Source organism: Schistocerca cancellata, chromosome 2 (genome assembly GCF_023864275.1).
Source record: "Schistocerca cancellata isolate TAMUIC-IGC-003103 chromosome 2, iqSchCanc2.1, whole genome shotgun sequence".
In the NCBI taxonomy this organism is placed as follows: Eukaryota; Metazoa; Arthropoda; class Insecta; order Orthoptera; family Acrididae; genus Schistocerca; species Schistocerca cancellata.
Window position 1 is genome coordinate 831,256,488 of NC_064627.1, and position 26,101 is coordinate 831,282,588.

Consider the following 26,101-nt stretch of genomic DNA (forward strand, 5'->3'; position numbering starts at 1 on the left):
TATATTTTGTTATCAAGTTTCATAAAGTGTTTCTAGTGATTCAATTCCTTCCATCCTCCTGCATGAATTCCCTTACTTTTATGTCACATTCTTTGTAATTTAAATAAGGTGTCTTACATTTGTAAGTATCTGTGACACAAAATACAAAGAACAACATGTTATCGTTTGCTATAATTTACAACACATGAGTATGTAACACCCCCTCCCCATCCCGTTTCCCCAAGTATTTTCATTTCTTATCAGACATGACGAATATTGTTACTTACTTTCAATTTTAGCTTGAACCATGTCACAAATTTAATGTGCCCAATGCTCTTCTTACTTACACAGTTTCATATGCAGCAAAAAATTATTATACTGATTTTCTCCTATACATTCATATTGCATCTATTTGTGTTGCGTCATACTGAATATTCATTGGTCCACCATATACAAAAGCAGCTTATGCGTAAGATGTTAGACAGGGGACAAATTCATGATACAGGGTACATTTTTCTTCCTTCCCTTCCTTCAAGTGTTGGTAATTAGTTACTATTTGACCCTTCCACCTCTTTCTTGGTCTACCTATAGATCTTTTCCATATATCTCAATAATTCATTACTGGTACTATTTTAGGCACTCTATTTTCATTCATTCTTGTGACAGACATTTTTCCTAACTAAAAAGCAACTATTATGTATTAAAGCATTATTCACTAATCATATTTTATTGACAAAATGTGGAACATCACAGCATTTCTGACACAAACAATACTCACAACATTTTTACACCAACAATATCAGTGTACAAAAGATCACTTTTAGTAATAAAGAACAATGGTACACACCCGTTACAAGCTGCACAGCAACTTTGAGGTAGCCTTTGACATCTCCTTTTTCATTCACAATAGCAACCTTATGAATCAATGGCACTGGGTAGACAAGATTACTGAGATAAACAAATGCCCTGAAAAAATGTGACAAAGAGTAAGTACCTACATCAAATACTTTTACAAAAAAAAAAAAAAAAAATTTGCATGACAACATACAGAATTACATTATTTACATAACTAGGATTGCAATAGGTTGGTCTCAACTACTGATATGTTGGCCATTTTGGAATTATAAGGATTGTGCAAAAGTCCTGATTTTTATGAGCGTATTAGTAACTACTCACAGAAATAAAAAAAATTTGGTTTGCAGCCCAAAGGAAGCATATATATAATGCAAAGTTACAAAAGGTCTGAGTAGCAATAGAACATACATAAATGACAGGAATCACACTGCTTTTACTGACAATATTATGAAAATCTCATCCATTACATGCTTAACACAATGACAGTCATTGACATGTAACAGTTTTGTACAGGGTGCTACAGATAAAAGAAGTCCATGCAAGTGTAAAGGAAATGTAGTGAAATTACAGAAATGAAGAGCTGAAATGGACGTACAATTTATTTACAATGAAAAACAAATTTATAGAAGACGCTGAAAGTGACCAGCTGCAACATCGATACACAGATGTGCATATCTATTGTATTGTATTGTATGTTAACCGGGGGCCTAGAAATGACAGAGAGGCTCCATCCCCGCAGCAGTCCACAACCACCCACGATGACTACCGCAGCCCACTTCATCCCCCCCCCCCCCCCCAACCCCACACGGAACGTCTCACACCAAACAAGTGTAACCCCTTAACCCCTATGTTTCCATGGTAGAGTAATAGTGGTGTATGTGTATGTGGAGAACTTGTTTGCGCAGCAATAGCTGACATAGTGTAGCTGAGGCAGAATAAGGGGAACCAGCCCACATTCGCCAAGGCAGATGGAAAACTGCCTAAAAACCATCCACAGACTGGCCAGCTCACCGGCCCTCAACACAAGTCCACCGAGCTGATTCGTGCTGGGGACCAGGTGCTCCTTCCCAATCCAGAAAGCTGTGCATTAGACCGCACGGCTAACCGGGTGGGCTGTGCATATCTAAGTATAATCACATACACTCAGCGTAATGTTCCGATACTGATGGTGGCAGTTTCATGACTGATATAGTCTTTCAGTTGTATTGTGTGTGGATTTGTCTCATAGATCTTGTTCTTCAAGTGTCCCCACAGGAAAACATCATGTGATCTTAGATCCAGCTAATGAGGTGGCCATAAATATTTGCTGACAGTTCATTCCTAGTGAAGACATCATCATGGACTCATTGCAAGATATGTTAGATGAGCAACATGTTGCCTGTTACTGGAAAAGCAGTATTGTCTTTCACTTTCAGTGAGCTGAGCACAAAATGTATCACAAATTTCCATATATGCAACCATGTTAAGGGTAATATGAAAAAAATATTGGTCCAATGATGTGCGTTCCTTTTACACTGTACCAAATGCAAGCTTTTCATCATGAAGTCGTTGCTGACACACAATATTAGCATTCTTCATTGCCCAGTACTTCATGTTCTGTAAATTCACATGACCAGAAATATGAAACCCTGCTTCACCCTTCATGATGTAATGGAAAGGGTCTAACAAACCATCATATTCAAAAGCTATGTGCAGTAATCTACATGTTTCTGATTGTCATCCTCCTGTAATTGCTGCACAAGCATCACACAATACGGCTGCGAATTAAGACTTTTCAATATATGCTGGCAACCCCTCCTGCTTATATGCACCTGCTGGGCCAATTAACATGTAGACCTCTTTGGGCTCTGAATAATTCTTTGGCAAATGTCTGCAATAACTACTGGTGTGAGAACTGAAGGAATTCTTTGTCATTTTGCATTTTGCACTCATCTGTGGGTGCACCAATTTTTAATACGGACTCTGTATTGCTCCCTTTTCTGGTAGTCCTCTATCCAGATACTTGAGACACTGAAAATTTCATAACTTTCCTTAACCGAATGCGTTTTCACATATGCTTCTGCAATTTCAACTATTTCTTCTACTGAGAAAGTCATTTTACACACTGCAAAGAGGAGAAAGAAAACTGGCGTTCTACGGATCGGAGAGTGGAATGTCAGATCCCTTAATCGGGCAGGTAGGTTAGAAAATTTAAAAAGGGAAATGGATAGGTTAAAGTTAGATATAGTGGGAATTAGTGAAGTTCGGTGGCAGGAGGAACAAGACTTTTGGTCAGGTGATTACAGGGTTATAAATACAAAATCAAATAGGGGTAATGCAGGAGTAGGTTTAATAATGAATAAAAAAATAGGAGTGCGGGTTAGCTACTACAAACAGCATAGTGAACGCATTATTGTGGCCAAGATAGACACAAAGCCCATGCCTACTACAGTAGTGCAAGTTTATATGCCAACTACCTCTGCAGATGATGAAGAAATAGATGAAATGTATGACGAGATAAAAGAAATTATTCAGGTAGTGAAAGGAGACGAAAATTTAATAGTCATGGGTGACTGGAATTCATCAGTAGGAAAAGGGAGAGAAGGAAACATAGTAGGTGATTATGGATTGGGGGGAAGGAATGAAAGAGGAAGCCGCCTTGTAGAATTTTGCACAGAGCATAACTTAATAATAGCCAACACTTGGTTCAAGAATCATAAAAGAAGGTTGTATACCTGGAAGAATCCTGGAGATACTAGTAGGTATCAGATAGATTATATAATGGTAAGACAGAGATTTAGGAACCAGGTTTTAAATTGTAAGACATTTCCTGGGGCAGATGTGGATTCTGACCACAATCTATTGGTTATGAACTGCAGATTGAAACTGAAGAAACTGCAAAAAGGTGGGAATTTAAGGAGATGGGACCTGGATAAACTGAAAGAACCAGAGGTTGTAGAGAGTTTCAGGGAGAGCATAAGGGAACAATTGACAGGAATGGGGGAAAGAAATACAGTAGAAGAAGAATGGGTAGCTCTGAGGGATGAAGTAGTGAAGGCAGCAGAGGATCAAGTAGGTAAAAAGACGAGGGCTAATAGAAATCCTTGGGTAACAGAAGAAATATTGAATTTAATTGATGAAAGGAGAAAATACAAAAATGCAGTAAAGGAAGCAGGCAAAAAGGAATACAGACGTCTCAAAAATGATATCGACAGGAAGTGCAAAATGGCTAAGCAGGGATGGCTAGAGGACAAATGTAAGGATGTAGAGGCTTGTCTCACTAGGGGTAAGATAGATACTGCCTACAGGAAAATTAAAGAGATCTTTGGAGAGAAGAGAACCACTTGTATGAATATCAAGAGCTCAGATGGCAACCCAGTTCTAAGCAAAGAAGGGAAGGCAGAAAGGTGGAAGGAGTATATAGAGGGTTTATACAAGGGCGATGTACTTGAGGACAATATTATGGAAATGGAAGAGGATGTAGATGAAGACGAAATGGGAGATAAGATACTGCGTGAAGAGTTTGACAGAGCACTGAAAGACCTGAGTCGAAACAAGGCCCCGGGAGTAGACAACATTCCATTGGAACTACTGATGGCCTCGGGAGAGCCAGTCATGACAAAACTCTACCATCTGGTGAGCCAGATGTATGAGACAGGCGAAATACCCTCAGACTTCAAGAAGAATATAATAATTCCAATCCCAAAGAAAGCAGGTGTTGACAGATGTGAAAATTACCGAACTATCAGTTTAATAAGTCACAGCTGCAAAATACTAACGCGAATTCTTTACAGACGAATGGAAAAACTGGTAGAAGCCGACCTCGGGGAAGATCAGTTTGGATTTCGTAGAAATGTTGGAACACGTGAGGCAATACTGACCTTACGACTTATCTTAGAAGAAAGATTAAGAAAAGGCAAACCTACGTTTCTAGCATTTGTAGACTTAGAGAAAGCTTTTGACAATGTTAACTGGAATACTCTCTTTCAAATTCTGAAGGTGGCAGGGGTAAAATACAGGGAGCGAAACGCTATTTACAGTTTGTACAGAAACCAGATGGCAGTTATAAGAGTCGAGGGGCATGAAAGGGAAGCAGTGGTTGAGAAGGGAGTAAGACAGGGTTGTAGCCTCTCCCCGATGCTATTCAATCTGTATATTGAGCAAGCAGTAAAGGAAACAAAAGAAAAATTCGGACTAGGTATTAAAATACATGGAGAAGAAGTAAAAACTTTGAGGTTCGCCGATGACATTGTAATTCTGTCAGAGACAGCAAAGGACTTGGAAGAGCAGTTGAACGGAATGGACAGTGTCTTGAAAGGAGGATATAAGATGAACATCAACAAAAGCAAAACGAGGATAATGGAATGTAGTCGAATTAAGTCGGGTGATGCTGAGGGAATTAGATTAGGAAATGAGACACTTAAAGTAGTAAAGGAGTTTTGCTATTTAGGGAGTAAAATAACCGATGATGGTCGAAGTAGAGAGGATATAAAATGTAGACTGGCAATGGCAAGGAAAGCGTTTCTCAAGAAGAGGAATTTGTTAACATCGAGTATAGATTTAAGTGTCAGGAAGTCGTTTCTGAAAGTATTTGTATGGAGTGTAGCCATGTATGGAAGTGAAACATGGACGATAACTAGTTTGGACAAGAAGAGAATAGAAGCTTTCGAAATGTGGTGCTACAGAAGAATGCTGAAGATAAGGTGGGTAGATCACGTAACTAATGAGGAGGTACTGAATAGGATTGGGGAGAAGAGAAGTTTGTGGCACAACTTGACTAGAAGAAGGGATCGGTTGGTAGGACATGTTTTGAGGCATCAAGGGATCACAAATTTAGCATTGGAGGGCAGTGTGGAGGGTAAAAATCGTAGAGGGAGACCAAGAGATGAATACACTAAGCAGATTCAGAAGGATGTAGGTTGCAGTAGATACTGGGAGATGAAGAAGCTTGCACAGGATAGAGTAGCATGGAGAGCTGCATCAAACCAGTCTCAGGACTGAAGACCACAACAACAACAAAGAGAAATGTCTAACGTTACTGCTGAAAGAAGAATACGCAAGATGGTGGCTAGTGTTAAAGTAAATCGTGTATCTCCGCAAAAAAAAGTAAAATTCGATGGAAAAAAGAAATCGTGTATGAGTTGTAAGGACGAGATATCAAAGCTAAATGAACGTATAAAAAGTCTACAATTCATAATCAGTACTCTAAAACAGGATATAAAAGAACTTCAGTCGGGAAAATACGGGAAGCAAGAAGACACAGCCTCCACAGGAAAATGGGAATCAGTGACCGAAGAAAACTCTATCCAGGAAGATAAATCTCAAAGAAGCAGTGTAACTTTAATACAAAAAAACAGTGTGCAAAAATCGAGTGTAGTAAATCATGGAATACAGCCATCTGAAGAAAAACTGTTGCAAGGAACTGAAAGTAAACCAAAACGTGTGCAAACAAACAACTATAACATGGTAGCGGAAAAGCATGAAAACAGATCAAACTTTCCTCGAAATCGCGAACTTCCAAACATACCGGTAGTGAAAAGTAAACTGTCAAATTCTCAAAGAAAGTTATTGACTGATTCTAATATCGTGTGCAAAAACAGATTCAGTGTGCTATCACAAAAATCGAACAGACAAAGTGAAGCAGATATACAAACGAAAGTTTCGGAACCGAAAACAACAAACGAAAACAGTAACGTAAAAAACAAGATGCTGGATTTATTTATTTATTTTCTGATAGTCATGGAAAAGGACTGGCAAAGATCATGAACGAAAAACTAATAAATGAAAGTGTTATTGGATTTGTGAAGCCAGGTGCTCCACTGCAAGAAGTTACTCAGCATATTGACACACACAGTAACCATGGAAGTTGTAACTCTTGCATTATTTTAGCTGGCGCAAACGATGTCTACAAGAACGAGGCAAAATTCGCTTTGCGATCTTTAAGGGAAACATTGGCAAAAGTTATGGACATGAAAGTTTTCGTAATAAGCATCCCTATGAGACATGATCTCATCAAAACAGCGTGTGTGAATGCAGAAATCGAAGCAACTAACCGAAAGTTCGAGAAAATATGTAAGCTCTTCAGCAATGTGACATATATTAATGCAGACAGTCAAAAAAGAGAGAATTTCACTACCCATGGATTGCACAGAAACAAGAAAGGGAAAGTAACACTGTGCGATGCAATCATGGAAAAATTAAACCGAAATCAGCCAGGCTTAGTGCAGCCTCCAATTGCAGCAGCAGCAGCAACGGAATCACCAATTTCAAATGAAGAGAATATTACTCCAATGACTTCAGGAAGTGTTGAAGCGGCAAGAAGAGGATCCCCATCTAGCCTGGTTGCGGTTCCTCAAATTACAACTCCAAAAATTACAGCAGAAATGCCATCACACTACAAGTCAACTCGCCCAACACGAAACAGGAAAGAACCAAAACGTTTTTTATGGCAAGTGATTCCAGAGAAATGTTGATTTCATCTTCTAAAACATCGCTCTGGAAAGAAAACTTCAATTGTAAAAGTGTTAAAAATGATATGTCATGTGCAGCTGTCGAACATAAGGTAGGCCAAAACAACCTAGTAAATAAGTCATCGTCGAAATTTATGCTCCTGCACCAAAATGTACAATCCTTATCAAATAAAGTTAGTGAGATAGAAATATTGTTATCAGATGAACTAAAAGAAGTGTCTGTTATACGTGTTAGTGAGCACTGGTTATCCGAAAATACGTTACATCACACAAGGATAGAGGGCTTTACCCTTTCATCTTTTTTTTGTAGGAAAACCTCCATGCATGGAGGAACATGCATATATGTTAGAGAGGACGTCAAACACGAAAATTTAAAGTTCACTAACCAGCTAGGGGAAGAGCAAAACTTCGAAATTTCTGCTACAGAACTGACAAATTTAAATATAATTGTTATTTGCATATATAGAAGCCCAGATGGAAACGTAACTACTTTCGTTGAAAATCTTGAGAAGGCACTTAACAGTATAAAAATAGTTAGTAAAACAACCATCATATGTGGTGATTTTAATATAGATTTCAACAAGAACTCAAAAGACAGATTAAACCTTGAGGCCTTATTAAAAACCTACAACATACATACAACTATCAAATCCCCCACCAGAGTCATCAAATCGTCAAGCAGTGCTATAGATCAGATACTAATAAATACAGATAAATATTTATACAAATCTGGAAATATGAATACAGGTTTCAGTGATCATTATGAACAGTTTATTGAATTCCCAGTAGACACTGCAGGAAATACTGAACAACAAATGACAAGAAAAGGTAGAAATTTTAGCAAGCACAACCTAGAACACTTCAGGCACTTACTGAAAAAAGAAACATGGAATGATATAGACAACTATGAGGACACATGTAAAAAGTTTGACATGTTCATGGAAATATTCTCCCATTATTTCAATATTTCTTTTCCAGTTAAAAACCAAACATTAAAAACTAAAAAAAGAAATGTTACATGGCTGACGAAAGGCATTAAAATATCATGTGCTGAAAAGACGAGACTTTATGAAATCTCAAAAACACAAAATGTTACAGAAGAATTTCTGGTGCATTTCAAGAATTATACGAGAGTGCTTCACAAAGTCATAAAAGAATCTAAAAAAACAACAAATGATCACCATATAAAAATGGCCAGGAACAAAATGAAAGCCATGTGGAAGATAGTCAGAGAACAAGTAGGAAACGAGACCTCCCAAAATGTAAATCTCCAGGTAATCCAAGATGGCAAAAAAATTACAAATCCAGAAGAAGTAGCCAATGCTTTTAATACATACTTTGCAAATATTAGTGAAAAATTACTATCTGACATAAAATCTTCAAATAAAAATCCTGCTACAACACCATCCAATCAAAATAGAAACTGCAACTCCCTATTTCTTACTCCAACCAACCCTAAGGAAATTATACTATCAATAAGAGAGTTAAAAACAAAATTTTCAACAGGTGTGGATGAGATTCCAGATTATGTCATTAAAAATGTGGGGGACCTCATTGCAATACCATTAGCCCACATTTTCAACAGTTCATTAACAAATGGAGTCTTTCCTTCCTGCTTAAAGACAGTGAAACTAAAACCACTGTTCAAAAAGGGTAAGAAAGAAGACATAGCCAATTATAGACCTATTGCCTTGCTATCTACATTTTCTAAAATACTAGAAAAAATTTTTCGTAAGAGGTTGCTAGATTTTCTAGAAAAGTGCAAAATATTATCCACAACCCAACATGGCTTCCGGAAAGGCCGATCAACAGAAACAGCAATATATGAATTTCTGGGTGAAGTACTTGAAAAAATTGATAGTGGACAAAAAGTAACTGGCATATGCCTTGACCTGTCTAAGGCTTTTGACATCATAGACCACACTCTATTGCTGCAGAAGCTTGAAAGAATTGGAATCAGAGGTATGCCTAACAGCTGGCTTAGATCATATCTTACTGACCGCAAGCAAGTAGTAGAAATACATTTTCACAAAGAAAATAAATCAACAAGACATTATTCTGATTATAAAGCAGTAAAATATGGAGTACCGCAGGGCTCGGCACTTGGCCCCATCCTATTTTTGATATATATAAATGACCTAACATCAGCCAACCAGTACCATAGCACTATCCAGTTTGCAGATGACACAAGCATATTAGTCAGCGGGAAGACTGCAGAGATACTACAGACAAGACTGTCTGAGGCATTAACAAATGTTGTAAACTGGTTCAACCAAAACAAACTAATAATAAATAAAAGCAAAACAGTAGCATCAAATTTTCATAATATCAAGAGAAACATTAAGAGGATATAAGAATTCAGATGTCAGACACGGATATTGCAAGTGTGCCTAATACAAAATTTCTGGGGATCTGGCTACAGGATAATCTTAGATGGGAAACTCACATTGACAACATATTAAAGAAGCTAAGTACCATGTGTTATTTAATGAGAGTGCTAGAAAACTGCTGTCATAAGGACTGTCTAATGACAGTTTACTATTCTAATATACATTCTGTCCTAAAATATGGGATCACTTTTTGGGGTAACTCGCCATCCTGCCTAAAACTATTCAGGATGCAAAAAAGAATAGTGAGAATCATGGCTGGAATAAAAAGGAACAAACCATGTAGACCATTATTTAAAAGGATGGGGATTCTTCCCCTTCCATGTATTTTCCTATTTGAAAGTGCAATGTTTATAAAGAAATATACAATAACAAATCCTAGTATCCTCCCCAAAAATGAAAATGTTCATCATCATAATACAAGACAGAAAACTGACTTTCATGTACTCCATACAAAAACCAGTTTGTGCCAAAAAGGAACATTACACCATGGAAAAATTATCTACAATAAATTGCCAAGAGAAATTAAAGTAATGACAGATGTAAAAAATTTTAAAGCAGCATTAAAAGAATATCTGTTGACACATTGCTTTTATAGTGTGGAAGAGTTCCTCCAAAATCCTCGAGAGTCTAAGTGATGATTATGCAAATACTGTAACCATTAATATTGGCCTATAAATACACTCAGATGTAATTCTCAAGTTTATAATGGGGTTCAAGTATAAGTTGTATAGCGACTTGCCCAGTATATGAAGTAAAATTCTGTGAATGTAATTCTCTAGTGTACATGTCAGTTCATAGTGTAGAAGAGTTCCTCAAAAATCCTTAGAGCTTAAGAGAGGATCATGCAAATACTTTAATCGTTAATATTGGCTTATACATGTATTCAGTTGTAAACTTCAAGTTTCTGATGTGGTTTAATTATAACTTACACATTGACTTGCCCAGTATATGAAGTGCTGTAAAATTTTGTGAACATAATTTTCTAGTTTCTAAAGTGTTTTAATTGTAAGATATACTTTGACCTGTCCAATATCTGATGTGCTGTACTGTACATGTAAGATTTACTGGACCAATAAATACAATACAATACAATACAAATAAACTGAAATGCTGGTAGAAGAATGCTAACAATCAATCACAGCATAAAACTGTCCATTGTTGTAGCTGTTTCCTCTATTTTAGAAACTAAAACATTGCAATTGCATTCGAAGTGGAGACAGGCTACTTTTAACATTGCCACCCTGCATTTATCAATGACTGAGTTACACAACACAAACTCTGGATTTATTAAGCAAGGGTGAAAATTGCACCAAAAACAAAAACATAAATTTTTACTCAAATCATGTAAATAAAAATTGATCATAAAAATAGAATCAGACAAGTTTTTCTGCACAGTTTCCTCAAAGCACTAAATATAACCTTTCATAACTGGAAAGAGTATTTCAACAAATGAGCAGAGGTTGCATGGTAGAATCAATATGGAATGATATAATTTATATCTTGTTTACAGAAAACTACACAACAAACTTCAAGAGAATTGCAGTGTGTTTACCCCCATCAGTCCAAAAAGTTTTGAGACAGAATTAATAAAAAATAAGAGAAAAGTTAAAATAGTTTTAATGTTTCCAGTGTTCTACATGGTCCCCTTCCCCATGCACACAAACACAAGCACAGAGTACAGAAAGAACACTGACCCAACCATATGAAACTGTCAGGGAAGTCCTCCTTCGGGATAGTGTTAAATGCACGCATCACACTGGGTCGAAAGTTGATTATGATGTTAAAGTGTTGACCCTTCATGTGAATTTCTGTACTTTGTCATTTTGTGGTAGGTTCATATTGACAACACTACATCTCATCAGTCAGATGAAAATAACTGTCTGTGTTTTGTATTTCAATCGAATCATGGTAAGTGTTCAGTCATTTTTGTCTGGGAGTCAAGATGTGTACGACAAGCTTTGTACACATTTTTCTTCTTCTTCAAAACATTCCTGAAAAAGTCTTGTACACTTGAATTACAGATGCTGCTCCATTGAAATTTGTGACATAACAACACTGACCCACTACAGCTGCACATGCATTGCCTAACACTGCCTGCTCACAACTCACTGATCAAATGCATATCTGCTGTTTACAGTTGTTAGTCGATTCTGTCACCATAGTTACTGTGCTGATGCAGCCTGTACACCAGAAATAAAATCAACCTCGGAACTTGCTGGATCGGCAGTGTAGACTGAAGATGCATTACCTCAAGCTATAGCAATAAGATGGTTCTAAGACTTTAGAAAAGAGGATGAATTTCATATGTTAATTAAGGTGGGGCTGCTGTTTTGGCCAGAACCAAACATTTGTGTCCGATATTCCCCAGGAAAGTCTGATAAGACCATTACAGTACATGATATATCCAAGCAACACAACAGACAATAGTTTTAGCTGTCTAATTCCATTTGCAAACGGCATGATTGTATACATGAGATAAAATTCTTATGAAATGCAGCATAACTTGATGATCAACATTTTGTGCAAAGATGAGTATCTCACCCACCACATACACATATGTAATGTAATGAGCATAAATACATGAAAATATTCAATATCATTTGAGCACATGATCAGCAATCAGACATTGGACTTAGTGAAACTGAGTGATTCAAGATGGCACAAAAAAATAAATCTAGCTATGGGAAAGGCAGAAGCTAGAGAGATTAATTTGAAGAAAGTTTAATTCACCCACTGCGGAGATTTGTTGCAAAAACCTGACAAAATAATTCCTAATCAATCATAACTGGAACTTGTAACAAGTCATTGTTATTTATTAGACACAGACTGCAGCACCATGGTGCTTAAAACAGATTAAGTCACTAAAAACAGCGAACAAACAGGTTCTTGAACAAAACAATAAAATTACTTGAGATGTTTGCAACAATAAGACAACACATAGCAATATTATAACCATATCACTGAGACAAAGAGAAGTGGGGAAAAAGTAAAAATGAACAAAATCTGAGTAGTACATATGATGCACACCACAATCATTTCTGTCTTCTAGGCAATTAGTAACAGTTTTAGCTAAAGAACTGGATCAGTTCTTATGCTGCATTTGTAAAGAAAATTAATGAGGGTTCACAGACGTTTTGTGCATAATAATACAACATGCTCTAGTAGAAGTAAGTACACGAATCACTTTTTCTGATCCTAAATGTAACTTTCATTTTTATTATGCCCAAGCTAGCATTTTATAAGCTTTATCAGCCTCATACTGTTCACTGTAAATGACCGTTTTTCTGAAAGATAATACCCATCATAGTACAGTCTGTCAATATTGTCATCCTCCTCCCCCCTCCCCCTTCCCCTCCAACAATCGCAGCTCTGTTAGAAACAAGTCACAACTCCATTAATTATGATCGACTATCTTTACCTTCTCAGTCACAGTGGATGTGAAGAGGAGGAAAAATCATTCTCATTTTTATTGACTTAACCTTTTAATACACAATTTCATGGTTTAACCAATGTACTTCTTTTATTTAATAACAAAAGAAACTTACTGAACATGTGCTTACCTGCCAACCATTCGGAACCATGGAAATCTGTCATAAAAGGGATCACCACCTGTCAAGGATTCAATATTGTAATCAGGAGATGTTGGTGACAGTTCTGCTTCGTTGTGATACATCTCCCTCATAAGTTCAAGACGTTGTCTGTAGACATAAAAAATGAATTAGTTTGCACCTCATACAGATGGATTTTGTGCTATGCACACCAACTTTCAAATTACCCATACCTAAGCTATTTACAAAACAGTTAGGTTTTGTTCATGGTACTATTTCAAAGAAATTTGGATTTTTAACTGTATCTGCTGAATTAGTAGTGAATATTCATGAGGCATTCTAATATTTCAGATTAAAGAAACCAACATCTTGTCTGAGAATTAAAGCTTTTAATCAGAACAGAGTATGTTGTATGATAACTGTATGCTGAAAGTTAAAACTGTGTGACAGACTGTGATTCACAGTAATTCTCAACAACTAATCTGAGGCTGTGGGCAATCTAAAGTTCGTGATACATGTTTTCATATGAAAGTGTTGGTCTCATAACACCATGGGAGAACGTCTGAAGAGTTTGGATGGAAAGAAAGGAGCTAACAACACACTGAAGATTTTAGCTGTTTGAATCACATAATTTGTAGTGCACTGTCCATGAAAGGCAACAACCTGAGTTAAAATCTTGGTGTGAGCCATAGTTTTTAACTTGTTACATACATTTATTTCATCTGTTCCAAAAGGTTTTTTTTTTATTTTCAAATTATCTAGCTTCTGGGTTATGGCACAGAAAGGCTAGAAAATAGGACAATAAGAAGCAACCTGAGTGGTGAAAATGTAAGGGTTTGTGAAACACAGCCAAAATGAAAGCATTTCAAGTATAACTTTTATTACATTTTCCATTTTATAACGAGATATGTTAGTGACCTATAAACGGTTATGTCTTCTTAAATAAACTGGTAAATTTCATTTATCATGGATAAATGCTGTAAATTCAGAATATGACAGTCAAGAATGCTAGTTAGAACTGTGAGACAAGAGGAGCACCATCCAGCAGTAGCTGCAACAATCAACTGCAACATGACTGCCGAACTAATAACAGGAAACCTTTAGTTTCCTGAACTTTCTAAATATTAGACTTTTCACCTTTCTTAATCTACATTCTGAAATGACCCTTACTTCTCTTAGCTGTGTTTTCTGCTTGTGCTGCTACATTTTAATTCCACAGTCAAACTTTAAGACCTTCTAAACTGAAGGACTTTGCAAGGCCACAGAAAATGTTCACATAATTTTTTTTCTTTTTAATTCTAGTATTGAAAGTATTAAAAATGGCCTTCTTTTTAGAGGAATATCTTAGAAGTTAAACAATGAAGTGGTTAACACATTACTGTCAGAACAGTGAGCCTATAAGGTATACTACTTTCTCTATAATAATTGAGACGAATGTAAGGAATTATACAGACATGTTCTTCTCCTCTCTTATGAATGGGTAGAATTATTACAGTTATTTTATTTTAATAATACTTCAGACTGTCTTTCTATTTGGTATTTATATTGTATGCATATTGTCTTCCATTTGGTATTTGTATTTTGCAGTACATTAGTTATTTATGAGAGCATTCTGAAAAGTAAGGCCTCTGAATTTTTTATGTGAAAACTATTAGCTTTTTAGATCAAACAAATTTTATTAATATTCTACACCTTTGTTCTTCATGTCTACATTTTTTTTTCAACATAGTCAGCCTGGCAATGAACACATTTACCCAATGAGAAACCAGTTTGTTGATACCGTCACTGTAGAATGTTTGACTTTGTAGACAGAGCAACAGCCTCACCTCTGCTTGTACTGCTTCATCATTATCAAAGTCAAGTCCTAGAAAGTATTCTTTAAGTATTGGAAACAGATGAAACTCAGATGGAGAATGAACAATCACAGTGAATCCAAGGCGTTAGACCATTGCAGATGTCGCAGCACTTGTGTGGTCTGGTATTGTCTTGCTGAAAGGAAGGGTACTCTTCAAATTCAGGCTTTCAGTTTTCTGGTGGATTACAGCACACTGTTTCTCTTGTACCAACATAGTTACATTTAAACCACCATGTTACATGTTACAATTTTGAGCCCTCTAGAGGCAGATGGTTGTAACTTGCATCAGTTAAGCACGGAAGTCAACCAATATGCATCACATGTAATACCTCAACCGATATCGAAAGCAGCATAAAAAATTTGGAGGCATTACTCTCTAGCACACTGTTATATTTATTTATCAGGACCATGTGAGTGAAATGCTACTTGGTCATGGAATGAGTTAGTACAAAATTTACCAAGTAGAAAATTTATAAACAAAGAATTGGACTATAAATAAAACATGACAAATAGGGAGTATATGAATAAATAACACATTACAGAGAAAAATTATGAACTATTGTGAGGAATTCACATGCAGAATAGAAGGAGTGTACCACACGGAAAACTTTCAATTTGAATTTTAATACTTGTGGTTCACCACTTGACTTTTTCAGTTTTGCTGCAAGCCTACTGAAAATAAAACCTTTTGTGTAGTGTGCACTTTTCTGTACAATGCTTAAAGAAGTGTTAGCCAAGTGTATAATGCTGTTTCATCCAGTGTTCACAAAACAAATGTTGCAGTTGCTTCCAAATGAATCAGTACTGTCAATGACAAATCCCACGATGGAATATATGTACAGAGGGAGTACAGTTAGAATTCTGAGATACCTGAACAGCAATCTACACGAAGTTCACAAACTAACAGCGGGCTAAGAATATTCTCAATGAGTGCACAGAGTTGTTCCATAATATAACACCATATCATAAATAGAGCATTTTCAATTGCTGTGTAGCGCAGCTACCATTATATTGGCACATCTGTGAGAATATATGGAGGAGTATTGCAGCAGCCACTTCTAACTGATGGGCATAGGGTGTTACGATTTCGATTATAGTGACTGAGCTGTTGAATTATTGCAAGATGAGCCAAGCTTGCTTCATGATACTTGCCAGTGCAGTGGTAATGTGCAGCTCTTGCAGTACAGGCAAAGGAATTCCTCCACTAGTGTTTTTCTGGGGTGTGTCTGGGAAAATGGCTAGAAGTAGTGCATTGGCATAACATGTGCACTGCTATCTTGTATAAATAGCTGTCATTTTTGTAGCAGTTTCATTTGCAATCCAACAGATCTACCAGGAAATGGGGGCTATGCCAGATGAGAGGACCACATGGAGCCACCAGCAGCAGCCACAAGTCTCTGGCACAGTACCAGCTTTCAGCACTACATTCGGCCTCCAAACTTAGTGCCATAGTGCAGTGGACCTCCAGGCTCACTCCATCAGCAGCCAAGCCCCTGTCCAGGGGGCAGCAGGTCACATCCCCAGTGCAACAGCCACATTCTGCCACTATGGTAGACACACCTCCATGCTACATAGCAAAGGCCGCCATGATGGCGTCATCCACCATAGAGATGGCTACAACACCAAGATTGTCAACCATCTTTGTGCACTGCTCATGCCAGGTGTCTGCAGCACAGCTCACACAGTGGGGCTCCATGCCAGGTGTTGAGCACAGGTGTCAGCAAAAGCTGGATGCACGCATAAAGTGGAGGCACGGTCACTAGTCCATACTGATGCAGCACTAATGTACGAGCAAACAATGAAGTATTAATTTTCATAGTCAAACAATGGAAAATCCAGGATGGATTCATAATTTTGACAGTCACATCTTTCTGAGCCTCCAACGGCCCTCTAGTCCTCCTTAATCTTCTGCTGCCTACTATCCTAACATCATAGCTACCCCTCCAATGATGGTGTTGGCTGTATTTGGCAGCAGAAGTGATGGCACTGTCTTCAGCGGGTAGCAGATGGTTCGTCATCCATGCAGCATGACATCCTGACCATGACCTGCTGTGTCAATCAACACAGTGTAGTTTGTGAGAGAACTGTTAATTGTTTTTGCTGTGTATGACAGGCATGGGATCTACGAAGGGTTGTTACCAAGGCTTGAGGCTTACTTTGTTTAGGTGAGAGGAACCGGCTGATCTGTCGGAATTTTCGGGCAGCTACTAGGAGCATGGAGCCTGTTAGATATTCTGAGAGTAATCTGCTTGGGCACTGTGCGTTGAGTTAGTAACTGTAACTTGTTTTATTTACCATCATTACAAGCATATTGGCAACTTAGGAAATCTAGTCGATAAAGGGGGATAAAATGTAATTTGTTGCTTATTTTTTCAGTTTTTGAGTTGTTGCATATTTATACTGTGTATTGTGTGTGAATGAGGGGTAAAGGCGTTGCAATGGAAGAGTCAGAAATGCGGGGTGTTTTTGAGCCAGAGGCAGTGCATTTGTTGGGGCAAATTGCAGTTAAGGATGAAAAAACAGAAATGCAACAGACACTAGATCATGAGGTAAATCCAACTGCCACTAGTCTAATTATTCCCTTTCTTTGAAGGTAATCTGAGGATATGGGATGATTTGTGGGGGATCCCACAAGATTGGTGGGTATGGATGGTTGGTCAGTTAGTCAGTTATGGTTGGCAGTCATAGTGGTAAATGTAAGTCTAGCGAGAGTGACAAAAACCTTTGTGATTTGAACAAAAACATTGAGGAATGTGGAGACATTCAAGCAGTTGAAGTGGGGGCTCCTGCAGAGGTACAAGAAGCAGGACATGCAAGGTTTTTTCACAAACAATTGTGTATTGTTACGAAATGACATGGGGAAGCCACAGAGGATTTTTCTGGCCCAATAAGGAAGGTGAATGAACATACATATGAGTTGGGGGAGAATGATGAAGCAAATAATATTTTGTGCAGGAAGCCATGCAAAGGACACTCCTGAGACTCTTACCACTGACACCACATATACATAATTAAAGCGAGATGGCCGATGCTCTCTTCAGTGCATATGCACACCAGGCTTGAACTCTTGTGGGAATCAGCAAGATGCTGTGGGTAACAAGGATAATGGGGAAGGGGCATTACATTATTTGTGTGTGGATAAGTTGAGAATTTGGGTCTGATGGGAGGCATGCTTGGGTAGTCAGTGCAGTTGCAATGACCACTGTGTCCAGATGGCATAGTTGTCAAAGTATCTGCCTAGTGAGCAGAAGATCCAAGTTCAAATCCTGCTCTAGCACAACTTTTCAACTTCCATCATTGATTTGAATCAATGCCCACTCACAGGCAATATCTGTAATTCATTTACATCTTAATTCATAATGGCTGCTGGATCAAAATGGTGTCTCTTCTTTCAGACGTGTCTGAAAGAACTGTCAGCACATATAAATACTATAGGAAATTTGTGAGGAGGTTCCCCAATATAATGCGACCACTCACACAGCTGTTGAAAAAAAGGTGCAAAATTTTTGGGGACACAGAAGTGTCAGAGTGTGTTTGAAGAGTTGAAAAAAAGTTTTAATATCAAGTCCAGTATTGATTTTTCCAGATTTTCAGATAGAGTTTATACTATCTTGTGGCGCATACTTTGCTGTGTGTCCCAAATCAAGAGGTCAATGGTAAGGAACATCATGTGGCTTTCAGCACTGAGGTAACTTAATAGAGCAGGGGAAAACTATTCAGCCACCGAGAAAGAGATGTTTAGCCTCATATATGGAGTCACATATTTTTGATGTTACCATTACAAGAAAAATTTAAAGTAGTGACCAACCATGCCTCTCTGAAACGGTAATTAGAGTAAAAAGACTTGTCCATCAGACTACCAAGATTGACGTTATTAAGAATCAGTGGTGAACTGATGCACAAGCCAGAAAAAACCAGTGAAATGTAGATGCTGCGAACAGAAAGGTAGCAATAGTACAGGTACTTTATCAAGGCACTGATGAAAGGCAAGCAGCCCAGAATGCTAATAGGGACTGAAAACTGCACAAAATGCAGCTGCAGTTCAGCATGTGTGATGGTCTGTTGTTGTAGGTAATTAAGTTAGGGTCGTGTGTAGTATCATCGGCTAAGTTGAAAGAGAAAGTCCAGAGAAGGGCACATGATCATGTGTTGTCTGGCCATGGACAGTGCTGAGCAACAAACCAAAGACTGGCAGACAGATACTGATGGAAGGGAAGGAAGGGAGATGTGGATCAGTACATGAGGAACTGTGTGCAGTGTATGTAGCATGCGTACTTCAGTCATCAGTGAATACCATTACAGAAACTGCCAGAAGCATCAAAGCTCTTTGAAATGATTGATGAGGATGTGTTAGGAGTGTTTAACCAGATACCAGCAGGAAACAGTTTTGTGTTGACAATAATAGATCACTTTTCTCAGTGTGTGGAGGTGAATGCTATGCCAAATTACCAAGTAGTTACAGTCACACAAGCAGCTTACCACATTACAAAGTAGGGCAGTGGGTAATTTTGTTTGGTCCTTACAAAATGAAGAGTAAGACTAAGAAATTTGTAAAGAGGTACTGAAGACTTCACGACGTGGTTGAGACTATGTCACCAGTCAACATTAGGCTGCAGTTGCTGACTTGGTCAAGAATAGTAAATGTTGGATGCCTGTGACCATTCTGTGGTGCTCTGGATGCAATATGAAGAGTAGTAAGAGCCTGAGAAAGATGAAAAAAGGGATAGACGTAAGAAGGTGGATGGACCTGCATGAAAGGCACCATATGCACTAAGGTCAAGGAAGTGACAGAGGTATTTTTACAGTGTTACTGATGAACATTTAAGGTATTATGTGTGAGGTGTCAGGTTATAAAATACTAAGAGTTGAGGAATGAATTTTTGTGTTAGACAAAGGGTTCTTCTGATTGTATTTGTATGTGGGTGCTCATGGGTGGCAGCAGTTTTCTGAGGGGCAGGGAGGATCATGGTAGTCCCTGCCCTCGGGTTGCTATACATCAGGGGCGAGGGTGGGGAGGTTGCTAGTCATGCCAGTGCTGAATGTCTTTGCCCAGAAAGGAGCGAGGCTGCTATGGAATCAGCACCTGGAGGAAGGGGTTCTTACTGCCAACATGGTAGTTATCAGCCACCATATCAAGTTTAGTTTTTAATGCATGGAAATGGGCTTCAACAGGTAGGCATAAGGAAGTTCATACAAGTGAGGACACGAGGTGTGTTGTTGAGACTGGGTATAGCGTGCTGTCAACATCGAGGTCATTAGAGGCAGAACACAAGCTCAGATTGTGTCAAGGATGGGGAAGGAAATTGGCCATGTCCTTTCAAGGGAACCATCCAAGCATTTTCCTGGAGCAATTTAGGGAAATCACGGAAAACCTAAATCTGGATGGGCAGACATGGGTTCGAATTGTTGTCCTCCCGAATGCAAATTCAGTGGATCTCTCATGAGGGGGACAGACATGTGGTGATGACAGAGGAGGAATTGCAACATTTTTGGAGGGAGAAAGTGTTCAGCTCAATTGATTCAAATTGGCACAAATGCATACACTGTGCAGCTATTCATGGGCAGAAAGGAAGGACAGTGTTGGTCAAGGGACAGTGTGGAACCTAAACCTTATTTTCAGCAAGTGGGGCGACAATGGAGTTATTCTGTATGTGATAATGTGGTACTGGTGGTGAGTTATTACGAGTGTGGAAGGCTCATAGAAGCAAGCTGGACAGATCTGAGGGGAAGTGGGTTGTTGATTAATGGGACAGCATGTGACACAACACGGCCAACCTTCCATCTACCAGCCATGGTTTTGAGAGTTAGCCAGCTGAAAGTAACACAGTCACAGTTTTCTAAGAGGTTCTCCAATAGCAGAATATAACCATCCTGAACAACACATTGAAACTGGACCTGATCCATCCCCTGAAACAATTAACGGTTGTCCAGAAGGGTGGATATCAGGCAAACAGTTGATGCAGTATGTTGAGTAATTTAGGGAAGGACAATGACGAGTACCATGATCTTGAGCATTGCAGTACCTAATGCCACAGTGGATCCAACCCTGCTGTGCATAGCCTACATCTGTCCCAGGCAGGGTGCCATCCATCAACCTGATGCATCAGTAGAACAGGTTCTGCTCGAATGGATCCTCACAGCACAAAAGTGAGTGAATGTGGAATAATGAAGAGTCACTGTGGTGTCACCGTCAGACACCACACTTGCTAGGTGGTAGCCTTTAAATCGGCCGCGGTCTGCTAGTATACGTCGGACCCGCGTGTCGCCACTATCAGTGATTGCAGACCGAGCGCCGCCACACGGCAGGTCTAGAGAGACCTCCTAGCACTCACCCCAGTTGTACAGCCGACTTTGCTAGAGATGGTTCACTGACAAATTACGATCTCATTTGCCGAGACAATAGTTAGCATAGCCTTCAGCTACGTCATTTGCTACGACCTAGCAAGGCGCCATTATCATTTGCTATTTATCTTCTGATGCATGTACTGTCAGACCAATGTTCACCAATTATGAATTAAAGTTAAGTATTCCAGAAGCTTCGTACTTTTTTTACTAGACTCAACTCCTTTAACTGTTCCAGACCTCATGCCAGCCTGCGTGAGCTTAACGCGTGCCTTTCGGCTAACAATCATAGTGGCTTGGCTGTCTTGCCAAGTCACAACAATTTGGCGCCGAGGATTGGCGATGAGCCAATTCGCATTTGTACTAATACTACCGCTCCTGCCCTGATTCACTTGTGTAATGGCTTCGCCACATTCTCCAGAGGTACTGTCCGAATTTTATCGCTTGCAGAATCAGCAGACACAGGCCTTATTGGATGCCCTTGGACAGCTCGTCCAGGGTCAACGTGCACTGCAAACCGATGCGGCAGCCGCCGCTTCATCGCTACCGCCGCCACAACACACAGTTGCACCACCTTTTCATCCTTTTGATGCGGCACTGGAAAGCTGGACGGAGTGGTCACGCCAATTTGGATTCCATCTCGCCGCCTACAGAATTCAAGGTAATGAGGGGCAGCCTTTTCTCCTTTCCTCCGTAGGTGTCCAAACCTACCATGTGATAGTGAAATTATTTCCCCGACGTGACATAGCAACTCTGTCCTACGAAGAAATTTTGTCTGCATTAGATGCATATTTCAAAGACTCAGTCAATGTAGTTGCCAAACGGTATACGTTCTTTCGTACAAAACATACGGCCGGTCAGACTAATCGGGAGTGGGTTGCAACCTTGCAAGGCCTTACTAGGGATTGTGCTTTTGAGTGTGAATGTGGACTCCCTTATTCAGATACTATGGTGCGTGATGCAATTGCCCAGAATGTTTCTGATGTTCGCATAAAGGAACAGATTTTGAAACTAGTCAATCCCTCCCTTCAACAAGTGATGGACATATTGGATTGGCAGGACACACTTGACTTTGCTCAGGCATCATTTGAAACTTCGCCACCTGTGTGTCACGTTAACCGGCCCACCGGGCGAGCTGCACGGAATAGTGAACAGTCCTCGCACCCGGCCGCGCTAAAGCCGCCTGGCTCTCAGCCATGTGTCCCGCGCCGGCCTGCAAATGCAGTGAAATCATGCCCGCGGTGTGCTACTAGACATTCGCGCGAGAATTGCCCGTCACGCCAAGCTATTTGCTTTTTCTGTAATAAAAAAGGACATGTTCAAAGTGTTTGCCAGAAAAAGCTCAGATCGGACACTCACAACCATTCCAGGCCCTTTGCTTCACGCCGGCTCGCGACACTTCGCCCATGGAAATTCATGTCGTTCATGCCACTCCGCCCAGTGCTACCCTCTCTAACAGTGACTGTGTTCGTCCCACACATAGTGTGCGTCGACATCGCCGGAAATCCCGTCATGTCGCAAGTGATTCTGTACCAGTGTCACTTCACGTTGCACGAGACAGTCGCTCTTGTCGTCAGCAGGACAATAAACTTTTTGTGGACTTGGACATTAATGGTAAAGTGATACCGTTCCAGCTCGATACCGGAGCTGCAGTTTCACTACTCAATCACGACACGTACAAACAGCTGGGCACACCTCCATTGCGTGCCCCAAATGTTAAGCTAACTAGTTATTCCGGACAGGCGATCCCTGTGTTAGGACAGTGCAGCCTTCTTGCAACATACAAGGGACAAACAAAACTTGTGTCATTTTGCATCCTTCGTTCTTCTTCTGCAGTGAACTTGTTTGGTTTCGATTTGTTTCAGTTGTTTAACTTGTCTATAGTAAATCAGGTCCTATCAGTGAACCAGACTGTGCCTTCAGCCGGTGTTTCTCGTCTATGTGAAGAATTTGCAGACATTTTTGCACCGGGCCTTGGATGCGCTAAGAACTATAAAGCACATTTGGAACTGAAAGTAAACACGCAACCGAAATTTTTCAGAGCGCGCAATGTTCCCCACGCATTGCGTGATGAGGTCGCAAGAACATTACACGATTTGGAATCACAAGATGTAATTGAACGTGTGCAGGCTTCTCTCTGGGCTTCACCCTTAGTAATTTTGCAAAAACCTTCCGGAAAATTGAGACTTTGTGTGGACTTCAAGGCAACAGTGAATCCACAACTAGTGACAGCAACTTTTCCTTTACCCCGCCCGGAAGATCTTTTTGACAAACTGTGCCCCAGTAAATATTTTTCGAAGTTGGACCTAGCAGATGCGTACTTGCAAATACCGGTGGACAAAGAATCCCAGCGCGTATTGGTGGTTAACACGCATCTTGGTTTGTACCGATTCAAACGACTGCCATTCGGGTGTGCATCCGCCCCTGCATTGTTTCAGCAATATCTACAAACTGTTTGTGCGTCGGTCCCTACTGCAGCAAACTATCTGGACGATATTGTGATCTCCGGAAAGACAGAAGAAGTACATTTAGCCAATCTCAGAACATTATTTCAGGTCTTGCGACAAAATGGTCTTCGCTTGCGGAAGGACAAATGTATGTTTTTTGCTCGTGATTTGCCATATCTGGGACATGTAATCAATGCCCAAGGCATACATCCCAGTCCCGAGCACCTCCGTGCTATACAAGACTTGCCTTCGCCGCAGAATTTGAAGCAGCTACAGAGTGTGCTGGGCAAAATCTATTACTATCATCGCTATGTGCGCCACGCCTCTTCCATTTCAGCTCTGCTTCATCGCTTACGCCGTAAGGGTGTTCCGTTCGTCTGGACGACGGAATGCGAATGCGCCTTTCGCCAGTTGAAATCGGCTTTGTTTTTCAATACTTGCCTTACGCCCTTCGATCCCCAGAAACCCCTTTTGTTGATGGTGGCTGCATCGGATTTTGGGATCGGTGCTGTGCTTGCGCACAAAGATGGATCGCACGATTACCCTATTGCCTTTGCGTCCAAATTGCTGTCGTCTGCGCAAAGAAATTATTCACAGATCGAGAAAGAAGCATTGGCTCTCGTATTTGGTGTTACTAAGTTTCATGATTTCTTGTATGGTCATCACTTTACCATCATCACAGACCACAAACCTTTGAAATCGCTTTTTCATCCGACCAAGCCTGTACCTCCACGTACAGCGCAGAAATTCATTCGCTGGTCTATTTTCCTCTTGCAGTACCGCTACGATATTTTGTATCGGTCCACTGCTAAGCACGGAAACGCAGATGCGTTGTCCCGTTTGCCTGTTGTTGAGGATAGAGCATTCGATTCCTCCGAACTTGCTTGCACGTTCATTGATTCGGAAACCGATGACGTGGTCGAATCGTTTCCAATGGATTTTCGTCATGTAGCTACAGCCACAGCTGCCGACCCTGTCCTTGCTACCGTTTTGCGTTTTGTTGCTACGCAATGGCCCTTGTCAAAGTCACGGATCGGGGATCTGTTGGTTCGCCAATTTTTTGCTCACAAGGAGAGACTTTTAGTACGACGTGGTGTTTTGTTGTTGCGTTCTGATAATGATCAGTCCAGGGTCGTGGTCCCACGTTCGTTACAGTCCTCTGTCTTACGGCTTCTCCACCAAGGACATTGGGGTATAGTGAAAACGAAGCAACTTGCTCGTCAGCACTGTACTTGGTTAGGAATCGATGCTGCGATTACACAAATGTGCTCTTCTTGCATGGTGTGTGCCGAACAACAATCAGCACCACCGCGGAAATTCTTTGTATGGCCGAAAGCCACTTCCCCTTGGCAACGCTTACATATCAATTTTGCTGGTCCCTTCTGGAATGCTCGATGGTTGGTTCTGGTAGATTCATTCAGTAATTTTCCTTTTGTTGTCCGGATGTCTTCTATGACGTCTTCTGCCACCATTCAAGCATTGTCCGCTATCTTTTGCATTGAAGGTCTTCCGCAGACTATTGTTTCCGACAATGGCCCATAGTTCATGTCTGCAGAATTTCAGTCATTCTGCCAGGCCAATGGTATTCAACATCTGACGTCCGCGCCGTTTTTGCCACAGTCAAACGGTGCCGCTGAACGTTTGGTCCGGACTTTCAAGTCACAGATGTTGAAGTTGAAAGAGTCGCATTCTCGGGAGGACGTGTTATTGCTCGTTTTGTCCTCGTATCGCTCTCAGCCCCGAGATGGTCGCTCGCTGGCTGAGTTGCTTCACGGTCGCCCTCATCGAACCTTGATGTCTTTGCTACATCCGCTGCATCAGGTTCCTGTGCAGCGGCAGACACCTGCTTTTGCCCCAGGCGATCTTGTCTACTACCGCAACTATCGAGGTTCACGGCATTGGCTCGCAGGGCGCTTTTCTTCACTGCCTCAGCCGCGCTATGTATCTGGTTTTGGGGGCCTCTGGTGAGGTGCGTCGGCATCTCATTCAGCTGCGCCTCTGTCGTTGCACGGGATCTGCTGCTCCCCGTCTGCTTTCAGCGATGGTGCCGTCCGGTCAGCGCCCTGGGGACCCATCTACTGGCTCGCCTCAGCCCCAGGTGTTAACGACGCTGCCTTCCATTTTGCCCCATGGCGACGCGCCGCCGCCATCGCCGCAGCCTGTTCTCCCGCCGGCGACGCCCGCCGTGGACGCGTCGCTGCAACCACCAGGCCCCTCCCTAGGTCACGCGCCGCCG

At 40.4% G+C, this 26,101-nt stretch overlaps 1 protein-coding gene across 1 annotated transcript in view; it reads right to left on the reverse strand.

Annotated features, from left to right (window-relative positions):
- The window catches only part of LOC126162724 (kinesin-like protein unc-104), a 373,406-nt gene that overhangs the window by 94,888 nt on the left and 252,417 nt on the right, over positions 1-26,101 (reverse strand). Inside the window, 2 exon segments of the mRNA XM_049919386.1 lie at positions 827-945; positions 13,234-13,371. Coding sequence (XP_049775343.1) covers positions 827-945; positions 13,234-13,371 — 257 coding nt within the window.